Raw genomic sequence first — 12,782 nt, 5'->3', positions numbered from 1 at the left:
GATTTTGATTCTATGTGAATTGTGCAATGCAATATCACAATCTATTTTTCTTAAATGCCTTTACAAATGATGATATATTTTTGAAAGCTTTCTCTGAACAAACATTTTAATAAAAGCATTCTTTTTCCAGAAGTGTTTCCAAATGGCGACTTTACTTAGTTTTTAATCTTTTATTGATTAAATTGTAATCATACAACTTTGTTTCTCAGGAACAGCAAATCTCTGAGGCTCCTCTCCAGTTGGTGCAGACCCACTTCATCTAAAGGTCAGAGGTTGCACTATCCTAGGGAAATGTCACCTCTGGACACCACAGGCAGGATGATGTTCCAAACAACTCACGGGATGAGTCTGGTTTGGGTACGCCTGTCACTGTTGGCGAAGGGCAAACCGGACCTCCATGCCGCTGTTTGTATGCTGACTGCGGATGACATGAAGCTGCTGAAGAAAGGTCCCGCTGTGAGTGGGCCTCAGGAGCCCCCCCACAGTGACCCCTTGAAAAGCACCATCAAGTCTAAGAAAAAGGCTTCTGATAAGACCGAAAACACTCCAACATCTGATCAAGCGAGCAGAATGTTGGAAGAGTCAGTCTCGTCTTCTTCATCCGGCGACTTTGTTTTGGGAGTGTGGCCAAACCCCCTGCCGAAAATCACCTCTCATTGCTCTCGAGTGACTTTAGGCTGGGTGACCCAGGCCGACTTCTCTCTGTCGGCAGGCTGCGGGGAGGCTCTGGGCTTCGTCAGCGTCACCGGGCTCATTCACGCGCTCATGCGCCAGCCTCTGGAACACCGAGGAATGGTGCTGCTACGCAACCCCACGTCGCTACATTACCGCTTTGCCAAAATTAACATTGAAGTTTGAGTGGATCACGTGCTGAAATAGCTGGATTATGAGACTAATCAATTGATTGAATGGATTTCTAACCTAGATTTGCATGAAGCTTTGCATGCTAACTGAAATCATGTACCTCTTTTCTTTTGACTGTAAAATTAGCAGTCTACTTATGAATCACATGTTAAAACAAAAACACCATCATGTACCTTCTACGAAATAATATAAACTTTTTTTTTAAAACATGTTAACATTTGTTGTATCCAGTATTTTACATGCGTTTTCATGAGCATTCTTGTCATTACTCTGATACAAACATTTGTTTCAAACAAAATACCATTGCATAAAAATTGCTCGGTTTAATGAAAGTCACATATACAGAATGTCCATAAAGTCTATCTACCATATCAAAAATTTATTAAAAATGCAATTGATTAGTTATTTTATTCAGATATGTTCTATTATATTTCATGTTTATTATTTTTCATCACACTGCATTTGTGTGTTTCAGGGATTCTGTTTGTGAAAGAGGTGATGTTGAATGAAACCTAAATTTGCGACTGTCATCACTCAACCATTCTAAACACATTAGCTGGCCAGGATGCCTTTTGCCATATTTCTTCTATGTCAGCTAAAGAAAAAAAAACTATCACCTTGCCTGCCATTGACCACAATTGACATCCACCCTTTCCTTTCAGTGACAGTGGACATCTATTTAAAAGTCCTTATCACTTAAGACACTTAACCCTTTATAGAGACTATTTTTGGTAATTTAAAAAGAAAATGTTAGCAACACTTGACATTTAACCCATTTGGAGGACTACTGACTTATTAGTTTTTTTTAAAGCCATAAAGTATTAAAATAAGTATTTTTAAAAATGACCAATTTTATTTTTTCCTAAACAGCAATACCTTTTAAAAAATGAATAAAAACAGAGACTCTTGTTATGGCCCAAGAAACACTGAAGTTTACTTTTTCCATAGCATGTACTTCATTACATGCCTTTGACGACCACAGATGTCCAATTCATTTAAACTGGGAAGATTTGTTGTGAATGCCCAGGTTTCATTGACATTGACATCCGATCCATTTGGACTGCTGATGGGCTAATGAAAGAACTCCCAGTCCAAATGGATTGGACGTCTAGCACCGTCAATGTCATCCAAAGAGTTAATCAAATCACAGCCTTCGTTATGTCTCCGGCATTAAGTATCTTATTTATTTTTTTACAGTGTTAAACTATTATCATTGTTGCATTTTCTTCAAGGCAAAGTTACCAACAATTTATCCTTCACTCACCAGTGGCAACAAAACTAACAATACACAATGTGAGAGAAGCTACAGACTCCTACATGAACATCAAGTTTTGTATAGCCATCCCATAATGTGTGGGTAGGAAGGAGGAAGGGTTTGGTTGCCCGGCAACCCTTAACTTTAGAGTCAGGTCTTCATGTGGTTTGAGGTTTATTTGAGATGAAGTGCTGGTATTTTTTTATCCCATTTTTTTAACGTATGGCACATTTGATTAAGCTCCCTCAGTGTTTAGTCAATGGTGACCAGTGATAACCACGAAACCAAATGCATAGCAAACCAATTTCCATGCATTGATGTCTCTTTTTGTTTAGGAGATGGGCACACACGTTCTACTTTGGTTAAATAATACTTTTATTCCGCATAGGAGCCCTGGACTATTTTTCTTAGGGTTGTCTTTTACTGCAGATAAACACAGCCTTGAGTCAAGAATGGCTTGAAATGTGCTGCCCATTCGCTTTTGGCTCAAGTGGAGGCATGTGTTTGCACACTTCCACAGTGTCGACAGATGGGCAATGCTCCTAAGAGTCTTCTGTTTGGCCACCTCTATTACACATGAACTTGTCTGCCAGAGAACCATATGTTTCTGTTTTGCTCTCGGGCTGCACTCGGTCTGTGCGACTCCTTCCTGTGAACACAAACAGGAGAATTCTTTAGATCAGGGGTGGGCAAACTGGTCCTCGAGGGCCGCTGTGGGTGCAGGTTTTTGTTGCAACCAAGCCAGCAAAGACACTTTGACCAATGCGATTTCTGCAGAAAACAAGAAGCACCTGACTGCAATCCACTGCTTGCACTTGTAGGACACCAGATTGGTGAAAAGGTGTCCTCTTTATGGGTTAGAATGAAAACCCACACCCACTGCAGCCCTTTGTGGCATAGTTTGCCCACCCCTGGTCTACACAAGTCAACATGGGTCAGCATCAGCGCGTCAACGGGCTAAAATGCTAAAAATAGCTTACCTGGGACTATAGTATCCATTGCAATAAAATTGCTGTCTTGTTTCTTTGATTTTGGCCTGTTTCTGGCGATCAGGAAAACTCCCAAAAACGATAATAGACACCTGCATAACAAGTTAGACTATTCAGTTCCTGGAAAGGAATTAAAATGATGAAGTAAAGTTTATTTTTTGATTAGGAAATTCTCACCCAAAAATGAACATGAAAATATTCAATAAGGCCAAGTCTTCAAATTCCTGGTAAAAGACTATCCCTGTAAGACAATGTTAGACATAAACTCCAATAGGAAAGAGACCAGAGTTGAAAGTTGGACAAAGCGCCTATTGCAGTTTTTATAATATTCAACAATGAAGATTACCGTATTTTCTGGACTATAAGTCGCACCAGCCAAAAAATAAGAAGGAAAAAAACACAAGTCGCATTTTTGGGGGAAATTTATTTGATAAAATTCCAACACCAAAAACATACATGCCATCTTGAAAGGCAATTTAAAATTAAAGTAAAATAGAGAACAACAGGCTGAATAAGTGTACGGTATACTAACGTAACAACGTAACATATTAAGAGTTATTCAGATAACTAGCATAAAGAACATGCTAACAAGTTTACCGAACTATCAGTTTCACTCCAAATCACTTAATCCAATGAAATCTTCATCTTCGGTGTCAATTTTAAACAATTACCCCAACTCCGGGGTAGATAATTTCACACATAAGTCGCACCCGCGGCCAAACAATAAAAAAAAACTGCGACTTATAATCCAAAAAATACGGTAACACATTTGTACTTGTGGTTGTCCTTAAAATACATTTATTAATGCTAAGAACAACATAGCTTCTATCAAGTGTCCACACAACTACTGTCTCCAGTCCCAAATATTGCTGCATGAAGTAAAACTATTTCTCATTCACATATAAAAGTTATTGACCTAAGATTGGCTGGCAACCGATTCATGGATAGGCTCCAGCACTCCCCGGGAAGATAAACAGATTGGAAAAGGCATGATTATAAAAAATATCTTAACAGCACAAGCTTTGTAGAAAATGGCTTGAAATCAAAATGATATTAATTTCATACACTACTCATGGATGTGATGTTTAGTTTTAATCCTTCAAAAGTACCATCCAAGGAACACCCTCCATTGTGGACCATGTGGGTGGTAGCATCATGCTTTGGGGGTGTTTTTATGCACAAAAAAAACAGGATGACTGCACTATTTTAAGGAAAGAATGACACAATTGGAGTAGTTCACTGGGCACTAGGGAGCAGTGTCTACCTACAGGAGTTGAATAATAGTAAGAGGGTTTTAAAAGTCCAAATACAGTCGTACCTCTACTTACGAAATTAATTGGTTCCAGAACTTTTTTCATAACTTGATAATTTCGTAAGTAGAGCAGTACTTTATATGTAGATTCTCTATTTCGTTCCACAGTCGTCACACAGCTACCAACTAAACCCTTTAAAATTGGTCAAAGTGTCGCAATTTTGTATGGAAGATGTGAGAAACCCACAAAAATTAGAGAAAATTATAAGAAAATGATTTATTAAATGTCTTAAAGTGAATATGATGGGCAAAAATTACAGTGAAAATGTGCCCTGCGCCGCTGAAATAGTTCCCTCCGCGGGAGACGTAATACCCGTGTTTGTCTGCCAGATGGCGGCAAGATCCCGTTCTACCAGGGCTGAAAGCCGTCTACTTTGTAGTACATTTTAGACTTTTACGTGTGTGTGCGCATGTGCCGTGTGTGAAAATATGTGCCGCGTTGCATTTGTATGGTTTTTAATCGCTTAATAAAAGGAATTGCAATCATTAATAAGGCGAGCATTTAGCCGAGGTGGACAAGTATGTAAGAAATAATCTTGAAATATGGATAGTGGTAGTTATGAGACAGTCAATGAGAGCCCAGTAATCAATGCATCCGCGACAATATTTTCCAAATAAAATAACAGATAAGGAAATGCATTTTTGAGGGGGATTTCGTAACTTGGATCTTTTTCGTATCTCGAGTCACTCATTTGTATATAAAAAATTTCGTACCTAGAGGCATTCGTAAGTAGAGGTATGACTGTAAAATTAAATAGACCATTAAAAACACTGTCCCTTCATCGCAGTTATTCACCTATTATGGTAGGTTTTGGAATTTATTAACCACGATAAACAAAATATTATCGTACTGTAATACCTTGACATACGAGCATTAGAGACAGCCAGGTGGCCCGGCCGCGAGAAGCTCTTTATGATTTCAGCGCACTGTCTTTCTCGGCGTATCTCCCTCGTGCAACTACGAGCATTGCATATTTTCCGTGATTTTTTGCGTTAGTCTATGCAGTATTAAGGGAAACACAATGGATCCAAAGCAAGCCAGTGCAATGAAGGGTAGTGCAAAGAAAAGGCTTAGGATGACAATCGATATTAAGCACGAAACAATCGAAAAACATTAGTGTATGCGTGACTGAGCTGGCTCGCCAATACGTATCGAGAAGCAGGAAGTTTGCCTCGAATGCCGCGGTGGAATACATTAACCTCTTTGCCGTGGCTATTGCACAAGAAGGTTTAAATTTAGTGTAACGTAAGATTACAACTTTTTTTCAAGTGTGTGTATAGGAATCTAAGTTCATTTAAGTTAAATTTAAAGTTTATGTTACGTTACGAGCGTCAAGTCTCTCTCTCTCCCATCCGCAAACTCCCCGTTGTATTGAATAATTGGATAACTTTATTCATCCCTTATTCGGGAAATTTCGTTGTCACAGTAGCAAGAGGGTGAGGATGCAGGAATAGGAAAGGCATATTAGACATAAATAGATAGGTAATAAGTAAGTTAATTAATAAATACATGAATAAATATATAAATAAATAAGCGTGTTGCTTAGCACATATATACATACAGACGCTCCCCTACTTACGAACATTCAACTTACGAACAACGGTACATACGAACATGTCTGCAAATTGCGTTTAAGTCCAAAAATGTTCGCAAGTCCAATTTTGTATTTCGCCTTTTTCGGAATAGTACTTCTTTCCGCCGCTAATACCGACGCCTGGCGCTGTGAGAGCTCAGCTCACCCAGCATCTACCTTCTTCGTTGCAATGCAGAAGTGCGTGAATGTATCTCCAGTGTGCAAAGAACCTTTTTCATTTGTATCATTAAATATCTCATGCATCCAATATTGAATATGGTTGGTAAAAAGCTAAAGGCTTCTATTGAGGGAGTTGCAAGGAAGAGGCAAGCCATTTCATTTGAAACGAGTGGCAATAATAACGAAGCTTGATGCGCGTGAGAGTGGTGAGCGTTGCACATTCAGTACCATTTATAAACAGAAAGATCGAGCAGCAGGACCCAAATATTGAACGTTGCACAAAGTTTGCAAATCAATTGAATGATGCCATACAGTGATACCGCATCATTTATGATGAAAAAAAGAAGAAAACTGTGCAATTGTCATTAGGTCGCTTCTTTTGGCCAGTTTCTAATACATAAATCTCTCTCTCTCTCTCTACAGTACTGTACATATTCTCTCCATTTTATTAAATGTTTTTTCTTCTTCAGTACAAACCAATGCGTGTTACTTATACAAGCCTTAAACATACAAATGCACTTATATAAACCTTCAATATACTTATATCGGCCTTAAACATAAATTATAATACAAAATATAGCACTGAATCAACTTACAAACAAATTCAACTTATGAACAATCGCTCGGAACCAATTGCGTTCGTAAGTAGGGGAGCGTCTGTACATACACATAAATGTACATGCATGCATACGGTAGGTCTTAACACTCAGCCATTTTTTTGTTAAAGAGCCTGACAGCTGATGGGAGGAAGGATCTGCGGAAGCGCTCCTTCCTGCAATGAGGGTGCCGCAGTCTATTGCTAAAGGAGGTCAAATAATGCCTCATTTTATTATTAAACATCATAACCACTAGTCATTTCTTACTCTGTTAGTAGATGGTGAATTACAACCAATAAAAAGTATGTTCTTCTATTGTAATATCCTGTTTTTGGTGGGGTTTTTTCAAAGTGTGGGAATTAATTAATTTGTATTTAGTTCATTTCTATGGGAAACGTTGATTTGAGATACGAGTAAACATACGAGCTCAGTCCCGGAACGCATTAAGCTCGTATCTCAAGGTATGACTGTACCACTGTTCTGTCGCTGGAAAAAGAAAAAGAACATACCTGCAACAATGGCACTTGCAGTGAAAAACACAAAGTTGATTGGAACCACCTCTGTGGCGTCAAACATTTTCATTGCCTCATTGAGAAACCTGAAATAATATGTTTATTTGATATGACTGGTTGTAGTTATCGGAAACAGAGAAAAGTCAGAGTAGAAAGCCTTAGAAGAAAATTAGAACTGACTTGATCTGGAAGGCACAGGAAACCACCATAATGACGAGCATAACGTAGAAGATGGGATAGATGAACTGTAAGTGACCTTGTATGGATTCTGCGATCATTCCTGACACAGCCTTCACTGAGATCACCGTAAGAGAGGCTGTGCAAATTCAACAAGTTCATGACACGAGTTCTCTATATGACCTCGTAAAACATTGCCAACCTTAAAATATCTAAACAGTCTGAATTGGCGAACATTCTTATTGCAGAAACGTCCAGTTTGGTAACCAGGCAACAACTATTCAAATTGGTTTCATGACCTGTGGTGCCCTCAATCAAGCAGTGTGTACTTGTACATACCAAGCAGTGCCACCATCAGCATCACGATGACAATGTGCTTTTTATTCATCTTCTTGTACACAAAGAGTAGGATGCAAAAGGAAATGACTTCAATCATCTAATGGTAAAGGAGAGGATGGAGTTAATTTATGGCGATACAATGTCTTCACAAAAAAATTCCAGTTATGCTTCATATACTTGATTTCCCTGACCACCTTACTATATGCTATTGCAGACAAAAGAGCAGTAATATTATAATTATTATCATTTTTAATTGAAACAAATTACCAGAACAAAAAGAGATCAATCACTGTGTTTTCATTTGAAGAGTTACCGTTAAAAATCAGGGAAGGGGGTGGGTCAGATGGCAATTACAGGGATACCTCGGGATACGAGCTTAATGCGTTCCGGGACTGAGCTCATATGTCGATTAATTCGGAACTCAAACGAACGTTTTCCATAGAAATGAACTGAAAACAAATTAATTCGTTCCAACCCTCTGAAAAAACACAAAAAACAGGATATTGGATTGGAAAAACATTTTTATTTGTTCTAATTCGCCATCTATTAACAAAGTAACAAATAACTAGTGGTTTAATAGTACTAAAATGTGTTTAATAGAACTAAAATTAGACGGATTTGGCGGAGGGGAGAGAGAGACTTTTTGCACGGCAACGCACTCGTAACATAACATAAACAAATTTAAATGAACTTGGATTATGATGCAGACACTTAAAAATAAGTTTAATCTAACCTTGCACTAAACTTAATTATAATTTTGTTGAAATTTTTTATACCTTTCTTTGGGTTGGCTCCATTTGCCCCGTCTCCACCCTGACTTTCAGATGCAACCTATCGAGGGCTGTTTGCTTTTGTCTTCCCTTCAAAATATTCCCAAAATGATGCACACAAATGTCCTCACAACAGGATAACGCACGACCACTTGCCAACTTGCCCGGGAAGTAGTACTCCTCTCGTATTAGCGAACAAGCTCCGCCATTCGCACTGACTAACGGGAAAAAAACGCAACGCTCCGCCCAGTGCTCGTAGAGACATTACACGAGGGAGTTGCGACCAGAAAGACAGAGGCCATGATGTTCTTATGAGCAGCCTCTTGCGTCCGCTGTATGCTCGTATATCAAAATTTGTCTCACATCTCAAGATAAATATTTGCCCGAAATTTGACCCGTATCTCACACTGCTCGTATGTCGGGGCACTCGTATGTCGAGGTATTACTGTAAAAGGTAAATACAAAAGTAGGTTGTGGAAAAAGGGCATTTATTTTTATGCAGTTCTTTTTTATCTTCCTTTAATATGCTAATTTCTGTAACACTTTTTTCTTGCACAATTTAGTAAACCAGACGAGAATCAAGTGTAGAACGGGAATTACAATAAGATGCCTGTTGAAGAATGATGTTGTTGCTACATAGGTCACACACTACACCGACAAAAATACTTTGATAAGTGTTTGCTCTTTTCTTATTATTGCCCAGGTTTAAAGAGCAATGTGTATGGAATACATGTATTTTGCAGAATTAGGGAATTGTGGGCGTATAAATGGAGAATTGGCAGGGTCCATTGATTGGATTATTGTATGGTTAATAATATGAGGTGGAAAGTAGCTTTTTGCCAGAAGCACATTCATTTCTTTGATAAGAGGTATTTGTAAAAAATTCCATTTTCTTTTGCCTGAATGTAAGATTTAATTAGAGATGCTGGCATAAAAACTACAACTCCACTTAAGTTATACTGTATAGACAAAATATAGAGTATATTGTGTTACATACAAGGTACAGCAGAAAGTGCCAGCTGATAAAATAGAACTGGATCAGCTGGGCTGTGATGTGAGTGGAGGTGTGGGGGGCAAACATCACCAAAATGTAAGTTCCTGTTATTGCTAGCGTGCCACCTAAGGACAGAGACAAGAGGCGAAGTGACAACTTGAAAACATTTCTTGACCAGAAGCACTAAAAATACACACATGCGGAAGAAAATGTGGGGATGGTATTTCAAATGCAGAAATTTCCAAGACACTCTGGCATGGAGATTTAAAACCAGAGAAAATGAAGACAACATTCATTAGAGCAATTGATTGGACTCTTAACATGATTTCATGCGTACACTAAGCAGGCTTAAAAAGCAAATGATGAAAATTGTATATTAGATTTTTATTTTCTTGCTTATTGGGGGTGTAGTTTTTTGTCCAAGTCTGAACATGTAAAATGCGCTCATCTCACACTGAACACCACGAAAACTAAAGAAATAATCTTGGACTTTCGCAAACACGGCACAGATCTGGCCCCACTCCTCATAAATGGAGTATGTGTAGACAGGGTCCAGTCCTTTAAATTCCTGGGGGTCCACGTCACGGACAAGCTCTCATGGTCTACAAACACCACGGCAGTGGTGAAGAAGGCTCAGACACGACTCCATTTCCTCAGGGTGCTCAGGAAGAACAACTTGGGCTCCAATCTTCTGAGAACCTTCTATAGAACCACTGTAGAGAGCATCCTGGCGTACGGCATCACAGTGTGGTACGCTGGAAGCACGGCGGCAGACAAAAAGGCCATGCAGAAAGTGATTAACACTGCCCAGAGGATTGTCGGCTGCTCTCTGCCCTCACTTGAAGACATTGCCAGCCCGCGTTACCTCAGCAGAGCCAAGCACATCATAGGGGACCCTTACCACCCTGGTCACAATCTGTTCCAGCTGCTGCCCTCTGGCAGACGCTATAGGTCCCACAAAGCTCGGACAAATAGGCTTAAGGATAGCTTTTTCCCCACATCCATCAGACATCTAAACTCGCGCTAACATACACACATTCCCTTCTGCGGCATATGAATAGATGTTTGGTTGGTGATCTGCCGCCTCCTAGCTGACTTGAAGGAAGGTAAGTGGCAGACGGTAATCGAGAGGTAAGCGACCTGTATGTAATCGCGAGGTAAGCGACCTGTATCCACAACAGCGGAATGACAAATTACAAGTCCGTAACTTACACTTATTTAGGTCTTTTGCCGACTAAACGTAGCTTATGGAGAAGCACCATCAATTTCGTCACACGCAGTTTCTGCGTGTGATGACAAGTAGGCTTTTTTGTGTTGTGGTAATGACGACATGGCCTATGTCCGATTATTATTATTATTGCATTTAAATAATAAATTACTTAAATATTATATGTATTATATATTAGTAACTATTAGAAGTAACTATACACTAATATGTAACATTGCAAGAAAATAATACATAGAATTAAAACTTTTAGAAAACTGCATGAGAATGGTTTTTTGCAGTCAATGAACTCCTGTGGGTTTTGGGGGTCACTTCCTGTTAAGATTGGAGTATGCCTGTGATTTTGTGGCATTTTTGGGTTCCTTTCTATTACTTCGAGCGGCTTTGCGTTGATTTGGTCAAAAAACAAAAACAAAAAAACGTATATATTTTATGGTTCGGAGTTGAAAGTCGGGCCGCCCAGTCCTGGGTTCAAATCCAGGTCGGTCCACCTGTGTGGAGTTTGCATGTTCTCCCCGGGCCTTCGTGTGTTTCCTCCCACATTCCAAAAACTTGCATGCTAGGCTGATTGGACACTAGGTATGGGTGTGAGCAATGTTGCCTCTAAGATGCGCACGTGCACAATTGCGCACTACTCTCGTCTTCTCGCACAGCAAATCATATGGAGCGCACAAAATAAAATCCCAATTTTTTTTTAGCTGTGAGGCCGACGCGCGAACCATTCATCTGGCGGGCCGCCCATTCATAGATATTAATCATTAAATTTTATGATTACTAAATCATTTATGTGTAGTAGACATGCACCTGCTTATGGCAGGTGTGATACTGTTGTGTGCCCATAGCGAGCAATGAGGATGTTGCTCACACCGGTACTCAGTATGCTCAGGGAGGTTGTCTTTCTGCCCAGACAAACAAAAAATTAGAGGGAACATTGGGTGTGAGTGTGCATGGTTGTCCATTTCCTTGTGCCCTGCGATTGGTTGGCCACTAATTTAGGGTGTCCCCCGCATGTGGCCCGGAGTCAGCTGGGATAGTCTCCAGCACCCCCCGTGACCCTAATGAGGATAAAGCGGTTCTGAAAATGAGATGAGATGAAAGTCAATAGGAGTGAATGGATAAAAAAGTTTGCCTTAATCAGTGACAATGGGAAAAGAATAAGCAATCTCAATGTGTAAGGTTGAATGTACGGTTAGAAATGAACTATAAAAAGATAAAACATGAACTTAGAGGCAAGTGGTTAGCATGAGTTTGTACGTTCTTCTCGGTCTTGTGTGGGTTTCCCCCAAGTAGTATGGTTTCCTCCCACATCCCAAAGACATGCATAGTAGGCTGGTTGAACACTCGAAATTGACCCTAGGTATGAGTGTGAGAGTGAATGGTTATCCGTTTCCTAGTCCACTGCGATTTTCTGGCCACCAGTTTAGGGTGTCCCCTGCCTGGTGGCCATAGTTTGCTGGGATAGGCTCCAGCACTCCCTGCGACCCTTTTGAGGATAAGCGGTTCAGAAAATGAATGGAACATGAGCTTTTAGGCTGATAAAAATACATGCCTATGTTTTGTGAAATTTTACAACATTTGGGAGTTGAAATATAGTCATACCTCTACTTATGAATGCCTCTCATTTTTGTGTTTCCTCACATCTTTCATACAAAATTGGGACACTTTGACCAATTTTAAAGGGGTTTAGTTGGTAGTTGTGCGAGGACCGTGGAACGAATTAGAGAATTTTCATATAAAGTACACCTCTACTTACGGACTTTTCAAGTTACGAAAAATGTCTTGGAACCAATTAATTTCGTAAGTAGAGATACAACTTTATTCTTTTTCCGTGAAATACTTGGAGTAACAGGAAAGCATACAATGATATTCTACTAACATATTAGGTTTCTCAGTCTGACAACTACATGTTTTATCAAATTCAATAAAGAGAAATATATTTATTCACCCAGCCAACAATCTTTTAAAGGAGACATGATCTGTTTTTGCTGCGGAGTA

At 39.5% G+C, this 12,782-nt stretch overlaps 2 protein-coding genes across 5 annotated transcripts in view; one reads left to right on the top strand and one right to left on the bottom strand.

Moving 5' to 3' along the window:
• The window catches only part of pop1 (POP1 homolog, ribonuclease P/MRP subunit), an 18,835-nt gene extending 17,756 nt beyond the window's left edge, over positions 1 to 1,079 (top strand). Inside the window, exon 16 of the mRNA XM_077598378.1 lies at positions 210 to 1,079. Within this exon, the coding sequence (XP_077454504.1) occupies positions 210 to 858 (649 nt within the window). The 3' untranslated portion in view covers positions 859 to 1,079. The remainder of the gene's footprint in view (positions 1 to 209) is intronic.
• Positions 1,080 to 2,111: 1,032 nt separating this feature from the next.
• Positions 2,112 to 12,782, bottom strand: part of nipal2 (NIPA like domain containing 2) — a 27,839-nt gene continuing 17,168 nt past the window's right edge. For all 4 annotated transcript variants that reach the window (XM_077598385.1, XM_077598382.1, XM_077598384.1 and 1 more), the window contains exons 6-12: positions 9,566 to 9,687; positions 7,799 to 7,895; positions 7,463 to 7,598; positions 7,280 to 7,368; positions 3,286 to 3,349; positions 3,100 to 3,200; positions 2,112 to 2,768 (exon numbers count right to left, since the gene is read on the bottom strand). In XM_077598385.1, coding sequence (XP_077454511.1) covers positions 2,662 to 2,768; positions 3,100 to 3,200; positions 3,286 to 3,349; positions 7,280 to 7,368; positions 7,463 to 7,598; positions 7,799 to 7,895; positions 9,566 to 9,687 — 716 coding nt within the window. In that variant the 3' untranslated portion in view covers positions 2,112 to 2,661. The remainder of the gene's footprint in view (positions 2,769 to 3,099; positions 3,201 to 3,285; positions 3,350 to 7,279; positions 7,369 to 7,462; positions 7,599 to 7,798; positions 7,896 to 9,565; positions 9,688 to 12,782) is intronic.

The sequence above is a fragment of the Stigmatopora argus genome, chromosome 4 (assembly GCF_051989625.1).
Source record: "Stigmatopora argus isolate UIUO_Sarg chromosome 4, RoL_Sarg_1.0, whole genome shotgun sequence".
In the NCBI taxonomy this organism is placed as follows: Eukaryota; Metazoa; Chordata; class Actinopteri; order Syngnathiformes; family Syngnathidae; genus Stigmatopora; species Stigmatopora argus.
The sequence above is the reverse complement of the archived record's forward strand: the minus strand, read 5'-3'. Positions and strand labels throughout refer to the sequence as shown.